Below are 18,833 nucleotides of genomic sequence, written 5' to 3' on the forward strand. Positions count from 1 at the left end.
GATCAAGATAGTGTGAAGCTTTTGAGAATTTGTAGTTGTCCTCCATTGACGAAGCTTTGTTGAATTTCCCTTTTTTTTTTGTTTTTTTTTTTTTGGGGAAACTAGAAATTTGGAAATGTGGGAGAGACAACATATACAAATTTTGCTTCCACACTGTTGAGCAAGAGATTGTGATGCAAGCCACACCTTGTAGTAGTCGAAGGTTTGGATGGACCATATCAATTGAATTTGCTTCGAAGGTCTGAGAATTATAGTTGCCCTCCATTGATGAAGCTTTTGTTGGCACCATAAATTGGTTTTGTTTCACACTGTCTTGATCAAGAGTGTCAAGCTTTTGAGAATTGTGGTTGAACTCCTTTGGTGAAACTTTTGTTGGGACTATAAATTGGTTTTGCTTCACATTGTCTTGATCAAGAGTGTGTGAAGATTTTGAGAATTGTGGTTACCCTCCATTGATGAAGCTCTTGTTGGCACCATAAATTGGTTTTGCTTCACACTGTCTTGATCAAGAGTGTGTGAAGCTTTTGAGAATTGTGGTTGAACTCCTTTGATGAAGCTCTTGTTGGCACCATAAATTGGTTTTGCTTCACATTATCTTGATCAAGAGTGTGTGAAGCTTTTGAGAATTGTGGTTGCCCTCCATTGATGAAGCTCTTGTTGGCACCATAAATTGGTTTTGCTTCACACTGTCTTGGCACCATAAATTGGTTTTGCTTCACACTGTCTTGATCAAGAGTGTGTGAAGCTTTTGAGAATTGTGGTTGCCCTCCACTAATGAAGCTCTTGTTGGCACCATAAATTGGTTTTGCTTCACACTGTCTTGATCAAGAGTATGTGAAGCTTTCTACGAGTTGTAGTGTTTGCATTGTTATAGATGGGAAATGTTTGAAGCAGATGCAAGAGGGCTGAATAGCTTGATCTTCGTATGCCATGCACTGACGTTGTTGTTGGCTTGCAATTAGACTTTGTTGGTGACTATAACTCTTGTTGGGCATAAGTGCTCCCCTAGTTGAGTTGTCAAGCTTGAGGGTTTTTTATTATTTGTGAATGCTAGGAGTTCATATGTACAAGTTGTACCACTCGTCTTCTGGTAGGTGGAATGAATGGTGAGTTGCTTTCATCACTTGGTTGGTGGTACGCAGGTGAGTTCCTTCATCACCTTTCATCACATGTCATCACCTGGTTGGTGGCACGGGGATGAGTTCCTTCTTCCCCTAGTTGGTGGCATGAATGGCAAGTTGCCAAATGATATTAGAGTACGGGTTATACATTTTATCACCTGGTTGGTGGCATGAAGGAGAGTACGGATTATGCATATCATCACCTAGTTGGTGGCATGAAGATGAGTTCCTTCTTCACCTGGTTAGAGGCATGAGTGGCAAGTTGCCAAATGATATTAGAGTACGGGTTGTACATTTCATCACCTGGATGGTGGCATGAATGAGAGTACGGGTTGTACATTTCATCACCCGGTTGGTGGCATGAGGGAGAGTACGGGTTGTACATTTCATCACCTGGTTAGTAGCATGAAGATGAGTTCCTTCTTCACTTGGTCGGTGGCATGAGTGGCAAGTTTCCAAATGATATTAAAGTACTGGTTGTACATTTCATCACCTAGTTGGTGGCATGAAGAAGAGTACGGGCTGTACATTTCATCACCTGGTTGGTGGCATGAAGATGAGTTCATTCTTCACATTTCACACCTGGTTGGTGAGAATAAGGGCAGGGTGTCTAGGCACATTGTAGCAAGTTTCGAATGACACAAAGTATGTTGAACCTTTTCAAAGCACAGTTGGCTTATGTATGAATGTGTTGGAATGTATGATTGAACGAATATACTGTGAAGCTGTTCGTTTATTTGTATAGTCTTGTTGACATATACTTAGACTTTGTTTCATGTTGGAAGCATTCATGTTGAAGCTTTGAACCTGAGTGTTTCATTGCTATGAATGTAAGAGGATTAGGACCGAGTTGTCTAAATCACCTCTTTATTAAATTCATGCCAAATAGTCTTCCTTACATAGGATGCCGAACGGCTGAAGCTTGACACTTATACAATGTGAGTTTACTTGTAAAAGTATTTCAAGTGATCAACGTTCCATGGATGGTTAAGGGTCTTGCCATCGGAGCTTCTAAGCTTGTAGGAGCCAGGGCGACTGATGCCAAAAACTTCAAATGATCCATCCTAGTTTGGACTAAGTGTTCCTTCACTTGGGACTCTGTCGCAGAGTAATCTTTTCTTCAATACCCAGTCCCTCACTTTGAAAGAACGAGGTTTGACCCTTGAGTCATAGTAGTTGGAGATGCGCTGCTTGTAGGCGACATTCCTCAAGTGAGCCTGGTTTCTGTGTTCCTCGACTAGATCTAAGTTGAGGATAAGTTGTTTGTCATTTTCGCTTTGCACGTAGTTCTGGACTCGGAACGTTGCTTGCTCAAGCTCAATTGGGACAACTGCCTCTATACCAAAGGCAAGTGATAATGGGGTTTTTCCTGTTGATGTCCGATACGAAGTACGGTATGACCAAAGAACTTGGGGTACAAATTCTGGCCAACAACTTTTAGCCTTGTCCAAGCTGGTTTTCAAAGTTCGCTTGATTATTTTGTTGATGGTTTCAACTTGTCTATTAGACTGGGGATGAGCTGGGGAGGCAAAACATAAGTTGATGTTAAACTTAGAGCAGAACATCCTGAACTTATTGTTGTCGAACTGTCGCCCGTTGTCAGTGACTATCGCATTGGGAATGCTGAATCTGCAAAGTAATGGTTGCCAAGGGTTCTACTTCGGCCCACTTTATGAAGTAGTCAACTGCAACGATTGCATAGAGAACTTTTCCCTTCCTTGCAGGCATTGAACTGATCAAATTAAGTCCTCATTGGGCGAAGGGCCAAGGGCTGATCATAGGAGTGAGCGGCTCGGGAAGGGAGTGAGGAATAGTTGCGTAGCGTTGACACTTATCACATGAGCGGGATTTTCTGATAGCATCTTGGTGAAGTATTGGCCAGTAATATCCTTGGTGAAAAGCCTTATGTGCTAGGGATCGAGATCCAGCATGATCTCCGCAGACTCCTTCATGTATTTCCTAAATGACAGTTTCCGCCTCTGCAGGCGTAAGGCATTTTAGGTATGGTAGGTTAAAACCCCGCTTGTAAAGTTGGTCATTAATGATCAAGTAACGGGTAGCCTTGTATCGAATTTGCATAGCTTGGACTTTGTCATTTGGAAGGGTTCCATGAGTAAGGAATCTATAAATCAGGGTAATCCAACTATTCTCCTGTTGTAAGTTGCACACTTCCGCAGCCATGGTGCTTGGTGCTGCCAATAATTCGACTTGAATTTTTCTTCCAATCTTGTATTCCACCGCTGAGGCAAGGCGAGCCAAAGCATCTGCATGACTGTTTGCCGCTCGAGGAATTTGGGTGATCTGGTAGTAGAAGTGCTTGAGCAACAATTGTGTTTGTGCCAGATATGCTGCTATGTAGCTATCCTCAGTGTCAAAGTTGTTGGTGACCTGGTTAACCACCAATTGGGAGTCGTTGAAGATATCAATTCGTTTAACCCCAAGGTGTTTGGCCAAACGTAAGTCTGCTATAAGGGCTTCATATTCGACCTTATTGTTCGACGCCTTGAATTTGAAATGAAGAGCATACTCCATTGCCACTTTGTCAGGGGTTGTAATGACTAGTCCTGCTCCACAACCTTGTTGGTTGGACGAGCCATCAACATATAGGCTCCATGCTGAGGCTGTTGGTTCTGTTTTCTGAGCTTCCGAGGGTAATGAAACCACTTTTTTAGGTGTAGAAACAATGTCAACAGGATATGTGAAGTCGGCGATGAAGTCTGCCACTGCTTGGCCCTTCTCAGCTGGCTTTGGTTGGTAGGAGATGTCAAACTCATCTAATGCTATTGCCCATTTGATCATTCACCCAGAAGTGTCAGGACTTTGGAGTATCTGTCGAAGAGGATGATTGTTAAGCACGATGATGGAGTGTGCTTGGAAGTAAGGGCGAAGTTTTCGAGCAGACATGACCAATGCTAGAGCCAATTTCTCAATGTTGGAGTATCGTGTCTCCGCATCTTGTAAGGCCTTGCAGCATAGTAGACAGGCCATTCAACATTACCATCATTTTGAATGAGAACAGAACTTACTGCTGAAGCCGATACCGACAGATAGATAATGAGAGTGTCACCAACCTCAGGTTTGAAAAGCAGAGGGGCTTTACTCATGTAGTCTTTGAGGTTCTTGAATGCCTCAGCACATTCATTAGTCCATGTAATGTACTTCTTACTTCCTTTAAGTGCTTTGAAGAAAAGAGCACATCTGTCTGTGGCTTTAGAGATGAACCTAGTTAAGGCTGCCACCTTGCCAGTTAGGCTTTGGATGTCTTTTGAAGTTACTGGTTCCTTCATGTCGAGGATTACTTTTATCTTCTCGGGATTAGCCTCAATGCCTTGTTGGCTTATCAAGAAGCCTAATAATTTGCTAGAACCTACGCCGAAGGCACATTTGTTGGGGTTCAACCTCATTCGATACCTCTTTAGAATGATGAAAGTTTCAGATAGGTTGATGATGTGTTGGTCAGCATGTTTGCTCTTGACTGGCATATCATCAACGTAAACTTCCATGCTCTTCTCTATCTGTTCGACGAACATTGAATTGACCAGTTTCTAATAAGTCGCTCCTGCATTCTTTAGGCCGAAGGGCATGACTTTATAGCAATATAGTCCCCTGTCAGTAGTGAAGGCTGTGTGTTCTTAGTCTGGAGGGTTCATGAGGATTTGGTTGTATCCTGAGTAAGCATCCATGAAGCTCAAGAGTTCACACCCTGCCGTAGAGTCTATAAGTCTGTCTATGAGAGGAAGAGGAAAGCTATCCTTCGGGCATCCTTTGTTTAGGTCGGTGTAATCGACACACATTCTCCACAAGACCTTTTGGAGCAGGAGACTTTCCTTGGTCGGATTATTCTTAACAAGGACAACATTTGATACCCACGTTGGATAATTGACTTCGCGGACGAAGCCTATGCCTTTGAGTTTTTCAACTTCTGCCTTCATTGCCTTGTACCGTTCAGCGTCATAAGATCTTCGCTTCTATCTCACTGGCTTGATCTTGGGGTCAATACTTAAGCGATGACAGATTATATCGGGAGAGATGCCTGGCATGTCCTCGTATGACCAGGCGAAGACCTCATTGTTTTCTTGCAAAAAAGAGATCAATGCCAATCGAATGGGTGGTGACAAGGTGGTGCTAATCTTCACCATGCGATTCGGATAATCTTTTGAGATAGAGACCTTCTCCAACTCTTCAGCGAGTTGTGCTTACTGGGTGAAAGAGTCATCTCGAGGATCGTCGGGCTAACTATTGCCACCGTGAAGATCCAAGTTGGCTTCGTCTGGGCTGGTCTTTATGACTTGGTCATGTATAGAAAGGGTTTCCTTGGGCACATGCAGGTGCTGTTGCTTGACCGAAGTGTTGTAACATGATCGTGCACTAAGTTGATCTCCTCTGATGTAACCATTGCCATAAAGGGTTGGAAATTTCATCAACAACATATGTGTGGATACCATGGCCTTAAGATCATTGATGTATGTGCGTTCGAAGATGACATTGTATGTCGTTGGGCAATCAACCACCAGGAAGTTAGTGGTAATGGTAGCTGTGTAAGGGCCTGTACTAATGGTGAAAGGTAAGTGTATGCTCCCCAAAGGTTGCACGATATCACCGGAGAAGCTTATCAGAAGGGAAATCAAGCGATCGAGCAAGTGTTCAGCTACATTAAGTGCCCTGAAAGCTTCAGCAAACATGATATTGACCGAAGCCCCCGTGTTTACCAGGATTCGTCGTACTTCAAAGTTGGCTATGTGAGCTTCCACAATCAGTGGGTCGTTGTGAGGGTAAATGATACCTCTTTCTTCCTCAGGATAGAAACATATTGGATCCCAGTTAGGCTTTTGATACTTACCTCCCCTGATGTCTTCCACGTGAAATACTTGGTAGCCAGACCTTAAAGCTCGTTCACTATTTTTCATGGCCCTGTTGGAAGATTTAGATGTGGGTGTGCCACCACTTATGAAATATATCACATTCACCTAGCCTTGGTTACGGTTACCCCTTGGAGGGTGAAGGAGGAATTGATCAATTTTTCCTTCACGTGCCAAAGCTTCAATATGATCACGAAGGGTGATACACTTCTCGCCGTCATGGCCGTTATGCTCGTGGTAGCAGCAAAACGTGCTCGTGTTCTTCATGGGCTTGTAATCCGGGTACCTCAGCTTTGGCTTCGATATCAAGTGTGCTATGCTGGGGTAAATGGCCACGCATGTGGCGTTCAAAGGTGGGTATGCCTCATACCTCGGGGCAGGGGCTGTCCTGACACGTGCTTGGCCCACTGTGTTGACTGCCTGAGGTCGAGGATTATCATGGCGATACCCTTGGTTATCGCGATAGTGTCCTTACTCCTTTTACTAAAATGAGATTGGTGAGGATGGAAATCTTTCCTTTTGCCCTGAGATTGATATGTCTGTTGACTTAGCAAAGTATGAAGTAAGGCATGGGGAGGCACCGCTGCCATTTGGAAGGTCGAGGTCTTCTCATTTGGTTGAATCTGGCTTCCACTCCCTACTTGCTGATAAGGGGTGGTTGTGGGGGGTTTCCCTTGATAAGTTCTTGCCTCGGCGGAGGCATGGTTGTAAGCCTGTGCCATCACTTCAGAGTAAGTCTTCCAAGTGTTGGCATTGATCATGTACTTGAAGAAACAATCACGTAGGCCTACCGTGAAGGCTTTGAGGATGGTTTTGTCATCTGCCTCAGCGCAGCGAGAATATTCATGGTTGAAGCGATCGACATACTTTCGTATTGACTCGTCCGACTTCTGGCGAATAGAAGTCATCTCCAGAATGCAAGCGATCGGTCTGGAAGATGTGTTAAGAGACAAACAATTTACTCAGTTCCTCAAATGAGTCTACTGTCTTAGGTGGAAGACAGCAATACCAGTTTAAAACTCCGCCAGAGAGGGTAGAGGGGAAGAGAAGACATCGCTCTTCGTCGGTGTGCATCCGATATACCATGGTGGACTGAAAGAGGTTAAGGTGTTTAATTGGGTCTTCCCTTCCAGTATAGAGTTGTAAACCAAGCTTTTGTTTTGTGTTTGTTTGAAAGAGGGTGTCGATGATCCTCCTTGTGAGAGGGCCAGGCCTGGGTTGGTGCCAATCAGGTATCTCAGCCTGATGTTCCGCCATCAACTTGTTTACTTCCTCAAGGAGTTGTCGGATAAGGGGGTCCTGAATGGAGTCATGTACCACTGGGATTTTCTTTTATAAGTCTCCATCGCATCTTGGAAGTAGGAAAGTTTGAGCAAAGGCGTGTGATTTTTCCTTGGACTCGCCGTACTGACTTTTAGGGCGAGTCTGTAGGAATACCTCAGAGTCCCCTGTACCTTCATGTCCCTCAGGGACCTCTCGTTCCTTCCCTAGATTGGCAGATGGCCTGGGTCGTGGGAGGGGACCGAGTCTTTCAGAAACCCTTGGGTCATTGATCTGCGAGCATATGTGGAGGGGATTCTCTCGACGTTGCTTTAGGAAGTCTCAGCAGTCACGATAAACGGCTTTCGATCCTTCCAACCCTTCTGCGAAGAGGTGTCATCCTCCATTTCTCCTGCTTCGAGTCGAAGCAGCTGGGTTGAGAGATGTCTCATGTTGATCAATGTTTTGATGATTGATGTCGGAGGAAGGTAACCCTTCGTGTTGGATGGCACCCAGATGATGGTTGATGTCCACAACGGTAACGAGCTCACGTGTTTGAGTATGCCTAGTTTCGTGGAGCGTCTCAAATAGCTTCTCATACTGCTCCTGGAGGACCTTATTCTTCATTGCTATCTTGTTGTTCTGAGCTTCTAGCTCATCGACTTTAGCTTGAAGAGCAACCCTTTTTCCTTCATTCTTTCATTGCTTCACACTAGGTGCAAGAGGGGTGTCATTCTGTGTGCTGTGGCTTCCTTCGCTCCCCATGTTGGAGAGGGATGCCTGGTCAAAAGAGAGTGTATGAATGGTGGAAACCAGCTTGACAAAGTTGAAGATAGTGGGAATAAGTGTCATTCCCACAGACGGCGCCAAATGTTGATGCACAAAATCAGTGAGGACTTTAGTACAACAGAAAATGTTAAGTTTGTGACCTTCGCTAGATTGCTCCGGTCACTGGTGTGGATAAGTATGTAAATGGATAGAGACAGGAAAGCTAACACAAGATGTACGTGGTTCACCTAGATTGGCTACGTCCACGGAGCAGAGGAGTTCTCATTAATTGTGAGGGGTTTAAACAAGTACATAGGTTCAAGCTCTCATTTAATGAGTACAAGTGAATGATTTAGTACAAATGACATTCGGAAATATTGTGAGAGAATGATCTCTATTTATAGAAGAGAGTTTATAGTTTCATTCTGACATTGACACGTGTCGTGTTGTGATTGGCTTCTGATGTTAACACGTGTCGCGCTATGATTGGCTTCTGATATCGACACGTGTCGTGCTGTGATGGCCTCCTGGTTAGAGGGAAACTCTTCTGGGTCCTTGACGGTATAAGGTTGATCGGTGCTCAGTAGTTTCGGGATTAGTCAAGTATGGTACAAACAAATTCAGGCAAGAAATGATGGGAAAAAGAAAGATCCATGGATTAGAGAATCGGATGGCATGCTTATGTAGGAGGGAAGAATGTATGTGCTGAACAATGCAGAGTTAAAGAAAGAAATTTTGGATAAAGCGCATTATTCGGCTTATGCAATGCATCCTGGAAGTACTAAAATGTATCATACCATTCGACCATTTTATTATTGGCTGGGTATGAAAAGAGAAATTGCTAAGTATGTGAGCAGGTGTGCCATTTGTCAGCAGGTTAAAGCTGAAAGGAAAAAGCCATTTGGATTGATGCAGCCATTTCCCATTCCACAGTGGAAATGGGAAAACATTACCATGGACTTTGTGTACAAGCTTCCTCGTACACGAAATGGTTATGATGGAATTTGGGTGATAGTTGATCGGCTTACTAAGGTAGCGCATTTTATTCTAGTGAGGGAGAAATATTCTTTAAGCCAATTAGCTGAATTGTTCATATCGAAAATCGTTAAGTATCATGGAGTTCCAGTTAGTATTATCTCGGATCGGGATCCTAGACGGACGGACGAACGGACAATTTGATAGGACTATTCAGACATTGGAGGATATGCTAAGATCTTTTGTCTTACAGTTTAGCGATGCCTGGCATCAGCGGTTAGATTTGATGGAGTTTGCATATAATAATAGCTACCATTTGAGCATTGGTATGTCACATTTTGAGGCGCTTTATGGCAAGTCTTGTCGTACTCCTTTATGCTGGTCAGAGGTTGGTGAAAGAGTTTTGGTGGGCCCTGAGATTGTAGATGAGACTACTCAGAATATTCAGGTAATTAAATTTAACTTGAAAGCAGCCCACAATCGACAAAAGAGTTTAGCAGAGAGGCATGCCACTAATCTAGTGTATAAAGTGGGTGATTGGGTATTTTTGAAGTTATCACCGTGGAGAGGTGTTGTATGGTTTGGAAAGAAGGGTAAGCTGAGTCCTAGGTACATCGGACCGTATCCGATTATCGGCCAAGTCGGTGAGGTTGCTTACAGGCTTGAGTTGCCTCCAGAGTTATCTAAAGTGCACAACGTTCTTCATGTTTCCATGCTTCGCCATTATGTTTCTGATCCATCACATGTGATACTTTTTCAACCATTGGAAATTAATCCAGATTTTACTTATGATGAGGAGCCAGTGACGATTTTAGATTGGAAAGATAAGGTTATGAGAAATAAGACCGTGCGTTTAGTGAAAGTTTTGTGGAGGAATCATTCGGTGGAGGAAACCGCCTGGAAACGGAGGATCATATGAAGGAAATGTATCCACACTTATTTTATGGTTATTAGTGGTTGTACATTATCGTGTGAATTTCAGGCACAAAATTTTCTTAAGGGGGTAGGTTGTGACAGCCCGTCCGAAAATATATTTTTGATAGCGTGAAATGACTTTTATACCCTTGGACGTTAGATGGTGTTGTGTGACATGCACTTTGGTTGTGGACCAAATATGTGAAGTTCTAATTGTTTGGACCCAATTAGAACTAAGTTTTTCTTTGTTTTTGGTTGGTAGCCCAAGCTGGACCACACTCACACACACACATTCAATCCCGTTAACTCTCTCTCTCTCTTTTCTCTCAGATTTTTCCCATTTTCCATACAACTGTACGGACAACTCCTAACTGAGCTTCACCAGTTATGGATCGAGGTTGTAGTTGGTGTTTTTAGATTCCTAGCAAGCTCATGAGTTGTTTTATACCTTTGGTTAAATGTGAAAGCTTCGAAAGCTTGGGAACCAGGAAACCCTCGAAGAGGTGCATAGTAGCTCAAACGTGATCGCGAAGATTTCATTGAGTTTTAAGGTCCTAAGGAGCCTTAGAACTCGTTGACGAAGCTGAAGGAAGAATTTTGAAGTGTTTTGGATGTTAGGAAGCTTGGGTTTGACAAGTTACAGAGGTGGCCGGATTATCGTAATTTTTCCGCATAAATCTAGTGAGTTTTAGGACTAAAACTAGTAAGATTTTGTTCCTCTCATCATAAGCTTCATTTTGGTATAAAATTCGTGAATTTTGGTTAAGAATTGAAGAAGATATGACGATTATAACGTTTTTTCCAGTTTCCGGCGATGACGACGGAATCCGATGACTCGCCGGAGAAGAAGGCGAATATTCCGTCAAAGTTGATGGAATATTCTAATGGCGTCAGGTATATTTTACGGCATATTCTATATTTTAATGGAATATTCCTTAACGGCGTTATAGATTCCGTCCACTGTGCCAGGCACGTGCCTGCGAGTGGGTGTTCGGAAAATTTTTCTAAAAATATGGGGTTGTTTGTGGGGTTAAGTAGGTCACTGTGGTATATTCAAACAGTTGTTTCACATATAGGTGAGACCTATCCAGAGAACGAGCGCAATCAAGCGAGAGTTGGGGGCTACGACCCTTCCACATATCAGTGAGTGGGCTTTTGGTATATACTTGCTATTTTTCCCATAAAATGTGTTAAAATGAAATTATGTTTTGAAATTCCATGCTTATTGATTTATACTTAGATTATGAATTAGTATAGTAATTAAGGGTGGGCACGGGCCAGGCCGGGCCCATTTTTGGAGGGACCGGACCGGACCTGGGTGCAAAGGAAACGGGCCGGACCGGGCCGGCATTATAGTTTTGAATATAAGAACCAGACCTTACCCGGCTCAGTTGAAACGGGCCGGTTTGGGCCGGGTCCACGGGTCCTTGGTTTTTTTTTTCTTTGGGTTATCAAAAAAAAATTGCATAGAATGCAACTGCACAGATTGTTGAAATTTGCACAAATTGCTACAATTTGCAGATTTGCACAGATTGCTGCAATTTGCAGTTTTGCACAGATTGCATTTGCCCAGATTGTTGCAATTGCACAGATTCTTTCTATGATTCTACCACGGCAGTACCAACGTTCAAAATAACAACACATCCAAATTCCGAGAGTCCAAAAAAACAAAAGAACAACACATCGTCCAAATTCATAGATTAACAATACATCCAAAATAACAACATTACATCGTCCAACATCTAAAAATCAAATCAACATACAAAAATCATACCACATCCAACGTCCACATTCCAACAACATTCCTCATTGAACCTGTAAGGAAAAATAGTATATAAACATGACATTTTTAACGTCCAACATCAAACTATTCTCATTGAATCATTGAAATTTAAAGTTTATTCATTTGAGTTTAAAATATTACCACAATTCCTTTTCCTTTATTCGTTCGACTTGTTTGAGGAGCTTCAATTTCAGGAACACTTGGTGAGATTGTTGAACTTGTAGGTGTAGATATAATATTTGCTGCTCTTCTTCTGTTATATTCTACAACAAAGAACAAAAGCATGTTAATTGTAACAGGATGTTAGACATACAGACACTCATCATAACAAATAATTGGTAACTGAAAACCATAACAAATACAAAGTAAGTTACAAATACCGAGCTGTTATAAGTGATGAATCACCAGCGGATATGTGTCCAGCACTTGAGATATGATATCTTTGTACCGAGCTGTTAAGGAGCACTCATGCCCTAAAAAAAAAAGTGATACAATTGAGGCAAGCTTAAATATGGTTATGGTGTCAATTTACAAAATAGTGAATGAAGAAGGGCTGCATGTTTGTTCCACAAATGTGCATCAGAAATGTGCATCATTTCCACTTTCATTTAACACTTCCAAATACCAATACAGAAATCTGGGTGTTCCTAATCCTAATTGCCTTGCTATGATTCATGCGTAACCTACATTAGCATTCACTGCACACTATTTCTGAAATTAATTATTCGGTCTAGCTTCAAGTATTCTATCTCAAATATTCACTGCACATATGTCTTTAGCAACGAAATCAAATAGCTGCTCAACAAAAAAAAGAATCCAAAAGAGGTACCATGCAAAGGATTTGCATTACACAAGTTTACCTAAATTGATCAGAAAGTCAGAACAGTGGCCATGGGGGCTTCCTGGCAAGCAGAATAAAATAGAGAAGCGAGATTGTTTGTTAGGGTTTTTACCTGAGAACGAAGAGGCTGCGACGAGAGAGAGAGTGTGCGAATTTGAAGAGGATAGATTTGAGGTTCTGCCATTGTGTTGGTGCAGCATCTGAGTCAATGGATATGGATTCGAGGTTCTGCCATTGTGTGACTGACTGTGAGAGACTGATTGGAATCTGGAAAATGGAAACCTGGACTCGGTAAGGGTAGGGTTAAAAACTTGAAACTCAGATACGAAACCAATAATACGAATCAAATAAAAGAGAGAAGCGAGATCGAATTGTTTGTTAGGGTTTTTACCTTAGAACGAAGAGGCTGCGAGTCTGCGACGAGAAAAAGAGAGAGTGCGAATTCGAAGAGGAGAGAATCGAGGTTCTGCCGTTGTGTTGGTGCGGCGTCGGACTCGGAGTCGAGGGATATGGACTGACAGATGGTGGTGGAGAGGTGGGAGTGAGTGACTGTGAGTGAGTCGAGAGACAGATCTGAAATTATGAATCTGGAAAATGGAAACCCGGACTAGACTCAGTAAGGGTAGGGTTGAAACTAATGGTTCAGATTGAATGATGTAGGACTCGGCCCCATTCAATCTCAACCGTTCATTATAAATAGAAACGGGTCAATTCGGGGCCCTGTCTAGGATGTAGGACTCGGCCCCCCCCATTTAGTTTCTAAAATATTTGGAACCAGCCCATACCCGCCCCGACCCGCGGTTCCTCTACCCGTTTGCCCACTTCTAATAGTAATTACATATATCTATGTTAGACGTTGTGGATGCTCAGGTAAGTGACAGGTGAGTTGTAAATTGTTAAAGTGAGTTGATGATTATTTTGAGATGCATTGAGAGCTCATAAACCTGCACCTTGGTGTTAGTGCTCCCGCCTGTGGTTAGGGCATGGTCCTTCATGTGATGTTCACCTCCCTCACCATACGCTCACATTGGATCTAAGTTAAGTGCACAGTCTTGTCGTACAGACCACTATAGGTGGTCCGACTCGTAGGTGACCGGCGATTATTCACACAGTCTTCACATGATCGTAGCACTTGAGCGTATTTGTTTACACCCAGTCCTGTCGTACAGACCACTATAGGTGGTTCTGATTCGTGTGCAGGCATACTTGTTAAGCTATAGATTCAGCCGTACAAGCCACTTTAGGTGGATCCAGCTGATATGTTATTTTCATGAATATATTTCGCCTGAGCTGCTTATTCAGCTATTTTGAGATATTTGGCATGGCATACTTTTGAATATTACTATTCTGAGCATGGTTTTGAGATATGTATATATTCTATTTTCTAGGAAATTATACAGGTTTTACGGCGAGGGTTTACTATCTTTGATGTTGAAATGGTTTTGAAAAGCTTTGTTTTTGCCCACTCATACTTTCTGCTTTGCGCCCCTCCAGGTTTTAGGTAGGAGTGCTTGTTGGTGGCTTACGAGGATTTGACGAAGGTTTTGACAGATTATCACCGATGTAGGATCACCTTTGGGTGTTGTATAATTCGTATTCGTCCTGCTGGAATGCACTTTGGCTACTTATACTCTGGTTGTGCAATCACACTTAATATCGCACTTGCACCTTATCTTATCTAGTGCTCTAGTTGGTTTGGTTTTTTGTTTATTCGCATTCCTTATATTAATATTGCTTCCACACTGTGCACATGGCTACGTCACCCTCATGCGACAACTAGCATGCCTCAATCTTGGTCGGGGTGTCTCAATAACTGTATGTATGTTTTAATTGAAAATATAACTTTAGCTCTTAAAACTTAATTTTCTCTACATAAAACCCGACATAAGTTTTTTACTTGAATAAAATCCATTGACTAGATTCCACATCAGCAAATTCATTAATTATGTTTGAGTTTACACATTTAAAAAATTCAAATTCCTAAAATACCCCTATATGAATTTTTTTTTTGATTAACCCTATTTGGATGTTTGATGTACATAATTCATGCAGATTGTAATGATTTTACAAAAAAAGAAAACATTAATGTTATAAATTCGTTGGCTAATATATAATAACATAAAACATGTCTAATATATGTTATTATACATGGTTAATTAAGTCAATAAAATTATATTTTACACATTAATGTAGGTAAATTATTTCACACATGCGTGCGCACACGCACACGCACACATACACATACATACATACATATATATAAATGCCTGATATATGTAAAATTCATGCAAAATAATTTACCTACAAAAAAAAATATTTGATTCAAATAGTGCGCCTACTATTAAAATTTTAAAATGTTAGATTGCTTAAAAAAAAAAGAATTTACCCAATATATGTAAAATACATGAAAAATAATTTACCTACATAATAACAAACCCAAATATGCAAAATACAAGAAAAATAATTTACCTACATAATAAAAAAATATACTAATTTACCTAATATACATATAATAATAAAATGTGCAATATATATATATATATATATGTGATATTGATACATACAAAATAAAATAGCTACAGAACACAAGAATGCTATTTGATTCAAAATTAATTTACTTACAAAATAAAGCAAGGTTATTTGATTCGAAGTTAATTTACCTATTAATTATAAAACATTTGAATATCGTGTGGCGAAACATAAAACGCAGAAAGCACATCACATAGTCCAACCAGTTAAAACTAAGGGAATCTGTGCACTTCTGAAAGAGGTAAAAATGCTACTGGATTGTGGAAGTCCTTTATGAAGAAGTAGAAGGCACTTCCAAATTACATGTTTATATTAGTGCTCGTGAACCAAAATGTTTCTTACATACACTACAAGACAACAGTTCATCTACCACGAGAATTCTACCACGGGCTTTATCAGCTCGTTGTAAAAAGTATAAATTTACCACAGGCATAGTAAGTGCGTGATGAATAATAATTTTTTACCACGGGTAAATCTTAGCCCGTTATAAAATAGTAGTTAATAATCACGCGCAAAGTTGCACGTTATAAATATTCTAAGTAACTACGGACAATGCTCGTGGTCAATATTGTTAGTATCCACAATGTCTTTTTATTATCTACCACAAGCATAATGTGTGATAGAATCATAAATTCACATATTTGGAGGAGGCGGGACACCAAAATTTTGCAAAATTTTAGACATCTTTTGTTGAAATTTCAAATTTTTTTGACAAATCCACTTTTTGCTCTATCTCCTTTCCATGTCCATCTCTTCCACTTTATCTTCCTTTCCCTTTTCCAAAAACAAAAACAAATTCTACCCCCTTTCAACTACGCTCCCATGTTTTTCCAAAGCTCAACCGCTTCGGTTTCTTAAAACAAAAAAAAAAACATCATAATTTGTCTCTCCCCGGTTTCCCATAATTTAATTTGCATCTGCTACAATGGTGTGTGGTATGTTAATCCTATCAATGTTCTATCCAGTCTCTTCGGAATATTTCTCTGCCCCTGGTAAGTTTCTTCACTAAATCTTCAAGGACCTGTTTGAACTTTAAACTCTCTGTGTTATTTAAATTCAGTTTTTCTTTTCTACTTTTTTTTCTCAATATCTTTTTGTCAGTTGCTACAATGATTGTTAAATTATGAAGCAGGGGAATCTTAGGTGATGGAAATATCAACAAATTTTACACCGGTGATTTCATATAATTTTTTTTGCCGTAACTAATTTATTTTTTCCTTTGTGAATGTTGGTATTGTAGGTAACAATCACAAGAAGCTTACAGAAATGAAGCAGCAAATTGTCGAGACCAATTTGTGCTTGACAATGGCATTTTTTTCTTAAACCCATCAGTTTAGATTTACTTGAGTTTATTTGTTTGCGTACTCTATTTTACATGGTTTGAATGCAACAATCAGTTTGTTCCTTTCTTTTTACTTTTGTTTCTTTCCATTTGGTTTCTTTGCAAGTGTCTTTGCAGTGAAGTCTGCAGACCTGAAAGAAATTTGTGCATAGCGAGGTAACAGTTGTAGAGGAGTGTAGAGAGGAGAGGTTAGTGGCTATCTTAAGAGGACGGGTCACGTACTATCCTACATATCTAACTTCTCTTTGTAATACGTAGCATGATCATTTTTATCTTCAAGTATATCTATATCAGATGGAATCAGATGGAAATGTATTTTTAATTTTTTTCATACCTTGATATGAAAATGATTATTTTTGTTGATTTGGTGGTTATGTTCAGTAACATATGAAGAACTACCAAATTCGACACTACGTACCATGCGTTCGAATGTTTTAATTATGCACAAAATAATAAAAAAGACCTTATTTTTCTTTCTTGATAAAAAGTGTTGGTGTTTTGCAGGCACTTGCAAACTTAAAGTGTGATTGGCTTGCTGGAGATGTGTGTCTTCTGGAAGAAACGATTGAAGAGAAGAAGATCATCATTGGAGGACGAAGGTTGGAACTAGGACTTGAGTTTTGTTTTATAGTGTGAAATAAAGCCTCTACATGTTTTGGTGATTTTGGTATTTCTTAATATATATATATATATATAACTACTCATTTTGTTGTTATTTTTGGTGTAATATTTGAATATGTGAATTTTATAGAGTAAATTTGCAATTTTGTATATAAATATCTTTATATATATATATATATATATTACTTGTTTATTTATTAAATAATTTTTTTTTTAATTTTTGGAAATCTTTTTATAACGGGCATTAGCCGTGGTCAATTTGTAATCCATAATGGCCATAGCACGTGGTGTTAGATCTCAATCTACCATGGGCACAATCCATGGTTACATTGCATTTGACAACGTGCATAGTCCTGGTAAAAGCAAAGATTTTTTATCACATCCAGAATACTAACGGGCACGATGTCCGTGGTAGATTGCACTTTACCACGGGCATCCACCGTGGTAAATGAGCTTTTTTCTTCTAGTGATAGTCAAACGAACCCTACCAAAAGATGCATGTGACTTTTTCAGCCCCCACTACTGTCATGATCAAAGGTTCCAACCCTGAAATTTCGATGCCGTATAATTCATTGAAAATTGAGGTATCAAGAACAGTGCATGATGAGATATACATCCACAGATTTATGCCAAGACAAGAACCTGGTAATTTGGCAGCCCCCACCACACAAAAATACAAAAGTTTGCCTCTAATTTGTTTACTCTGCCAGCTAAAATCCCAAGGGCACACATGGAGCTAGCTCGGATTAATCATTTAGCGCATTTCTAATTTTCTATTAACTTAAACTTGAAACCTCACCGTTCCTGAACCCTATAAAATCCTAATCCCTCTACACCTTAATTCCTCACCCCACACCATCACATCTATTAGTGCTACTACCCAGTATAACTGAAAGTACAATAACTACACACCCAGTTCTTCTAGGGTTTGAGAGATGGCATCCAAAACGACGTCCTCACTTGCTCTCTTCCTTGCACTCAATCTCTTCTTCTTTGCCCTTGTCAGTTCTTGTGGCACATGCCCCGGCCCTAAGCCGAAGCCAAAGCCAAAGCCAAAGCCAAAGCCGACACCGAAACCTAGTCCTTCCACTGGCACCAGCTGCCCTAGAGATACCCTCAAATTAGGGGTTTGTGCTAATGTCCTCAATGGGTTACTTAACATCAGCGTTGGCAAACCTCCCGTAGAACCTTGCTGCTCTCTCATCCAAGGCCTTGCTGACCTTGAGGCTGCTGTATGCCTTTGCACTGCTCTCAAAGCCAACATTTTGGGTATCAACCTCAACATTCCAGTTTCTCTCAGCTTGCTTCTTAATGTTTGTGGAAATAAGGTTCCCAAAGGTTTCCAGTGTGCCTAAAAGCTACAAAATATGATCCTTCATTTCTTTCATCTTTATCATTTGGCTTTTGTACTTGTTATATATTCAGTGTGAAATTGTTGTGTAATTGTAAGTGGGGAATTTATCGTTTCCTTTGTTATGGATGTTGCCTGATTAAGGGGTGATAAGATTTAGTTACTAAAGTTTTCCTCATTATTATGGGAATGAAATATGTCATTTAATTTACTTCGGTACCAGTTGCCTTAATTTGTTAATTTTGTATGTCTAATTTGGAGGTGTATTTCATTAATTAAGTGCTTAATTACACATGGATCTTATAGTTCGTTGGTCAAAAACCAATTATCTTTGTGCTTGAGGTTTGGAGTTCGATTCTCTTTTCCCTACTATGATGTATGTAGGTGTTAGGGCCAAAGATCAACTACATCTTGAAGCCTGATAGTTGTAAAAATGCCACGAGCCAATCCTAAATGCCTGAAAGAAGT

At 40.5% G+C, this 18,833-nt stretch overlaps 1 protein-coding gene and 1 long non-coding RNA gene across 3 annotated transcripts; both read left to right on the plus strand.

Moving 5' to 3' along the window:
• Positions 1-15,788: 15,788 nt before the first annotated feature.
• Positions 15,789-17,184, plus strand: LOC114824357 (uncharacterized). 2 transcript variants are annotated; one of them, XR_011579997.1, is made up of 4 exons: positions 15,789-16,043; positions 16,292-16,382; positions 16,500-16,581; positions 16,898-17,184. It is a non-coding gene; the product is annotated as an uncharacterized lncRNA (long non-coding RNA). The 2 variants fall into 2 exon arrangements; XR_011579998.1 differs by having other exon boundaries at positions 16,511-16,581.
• A 625-nt stretch (positions 17,185-17,809) lies between these two features.
• LOC103452027 (14 kDa proline-rich protein DC2.15-like) lies at positions 17,810-18,576 on the plus strand. Its single transcript, XM_008391500.4, has one exon. It carries the CDS (start codon positions 17,950-17,952, stop codon positions 18,367-18,369), a length of 420 nt encoding a protein of 139 aa, XP_008389722.1. The 5' UTR covers positions 17,810-17,949; the 3' UTR covers positions 18,370-18,576.
• Positions 18,577-18,833: the final 257 nt, after the last annotated feature.

Source organism: Malus domestica, chromosome 04 (assembly GCF_042453785.1).
Source record: "Malus domestica chromosome 04, GDT2T_hap1".
NCBI lineage: Eukaryota > Viridiplantae > Streptophyta > Magnoliopsida > Rosales > Rosaceae > Malus > Malus domestica.

Excerpts from the sequence above, each read along its gene's own strand:
- LOC103452027 (XM_008391500.4), top strand. The coding sequence starts at position 17,950 with ATGGCATCCAAAACGACGTCCTCACTTGCTCTCTTCCTTGCACTCAAT.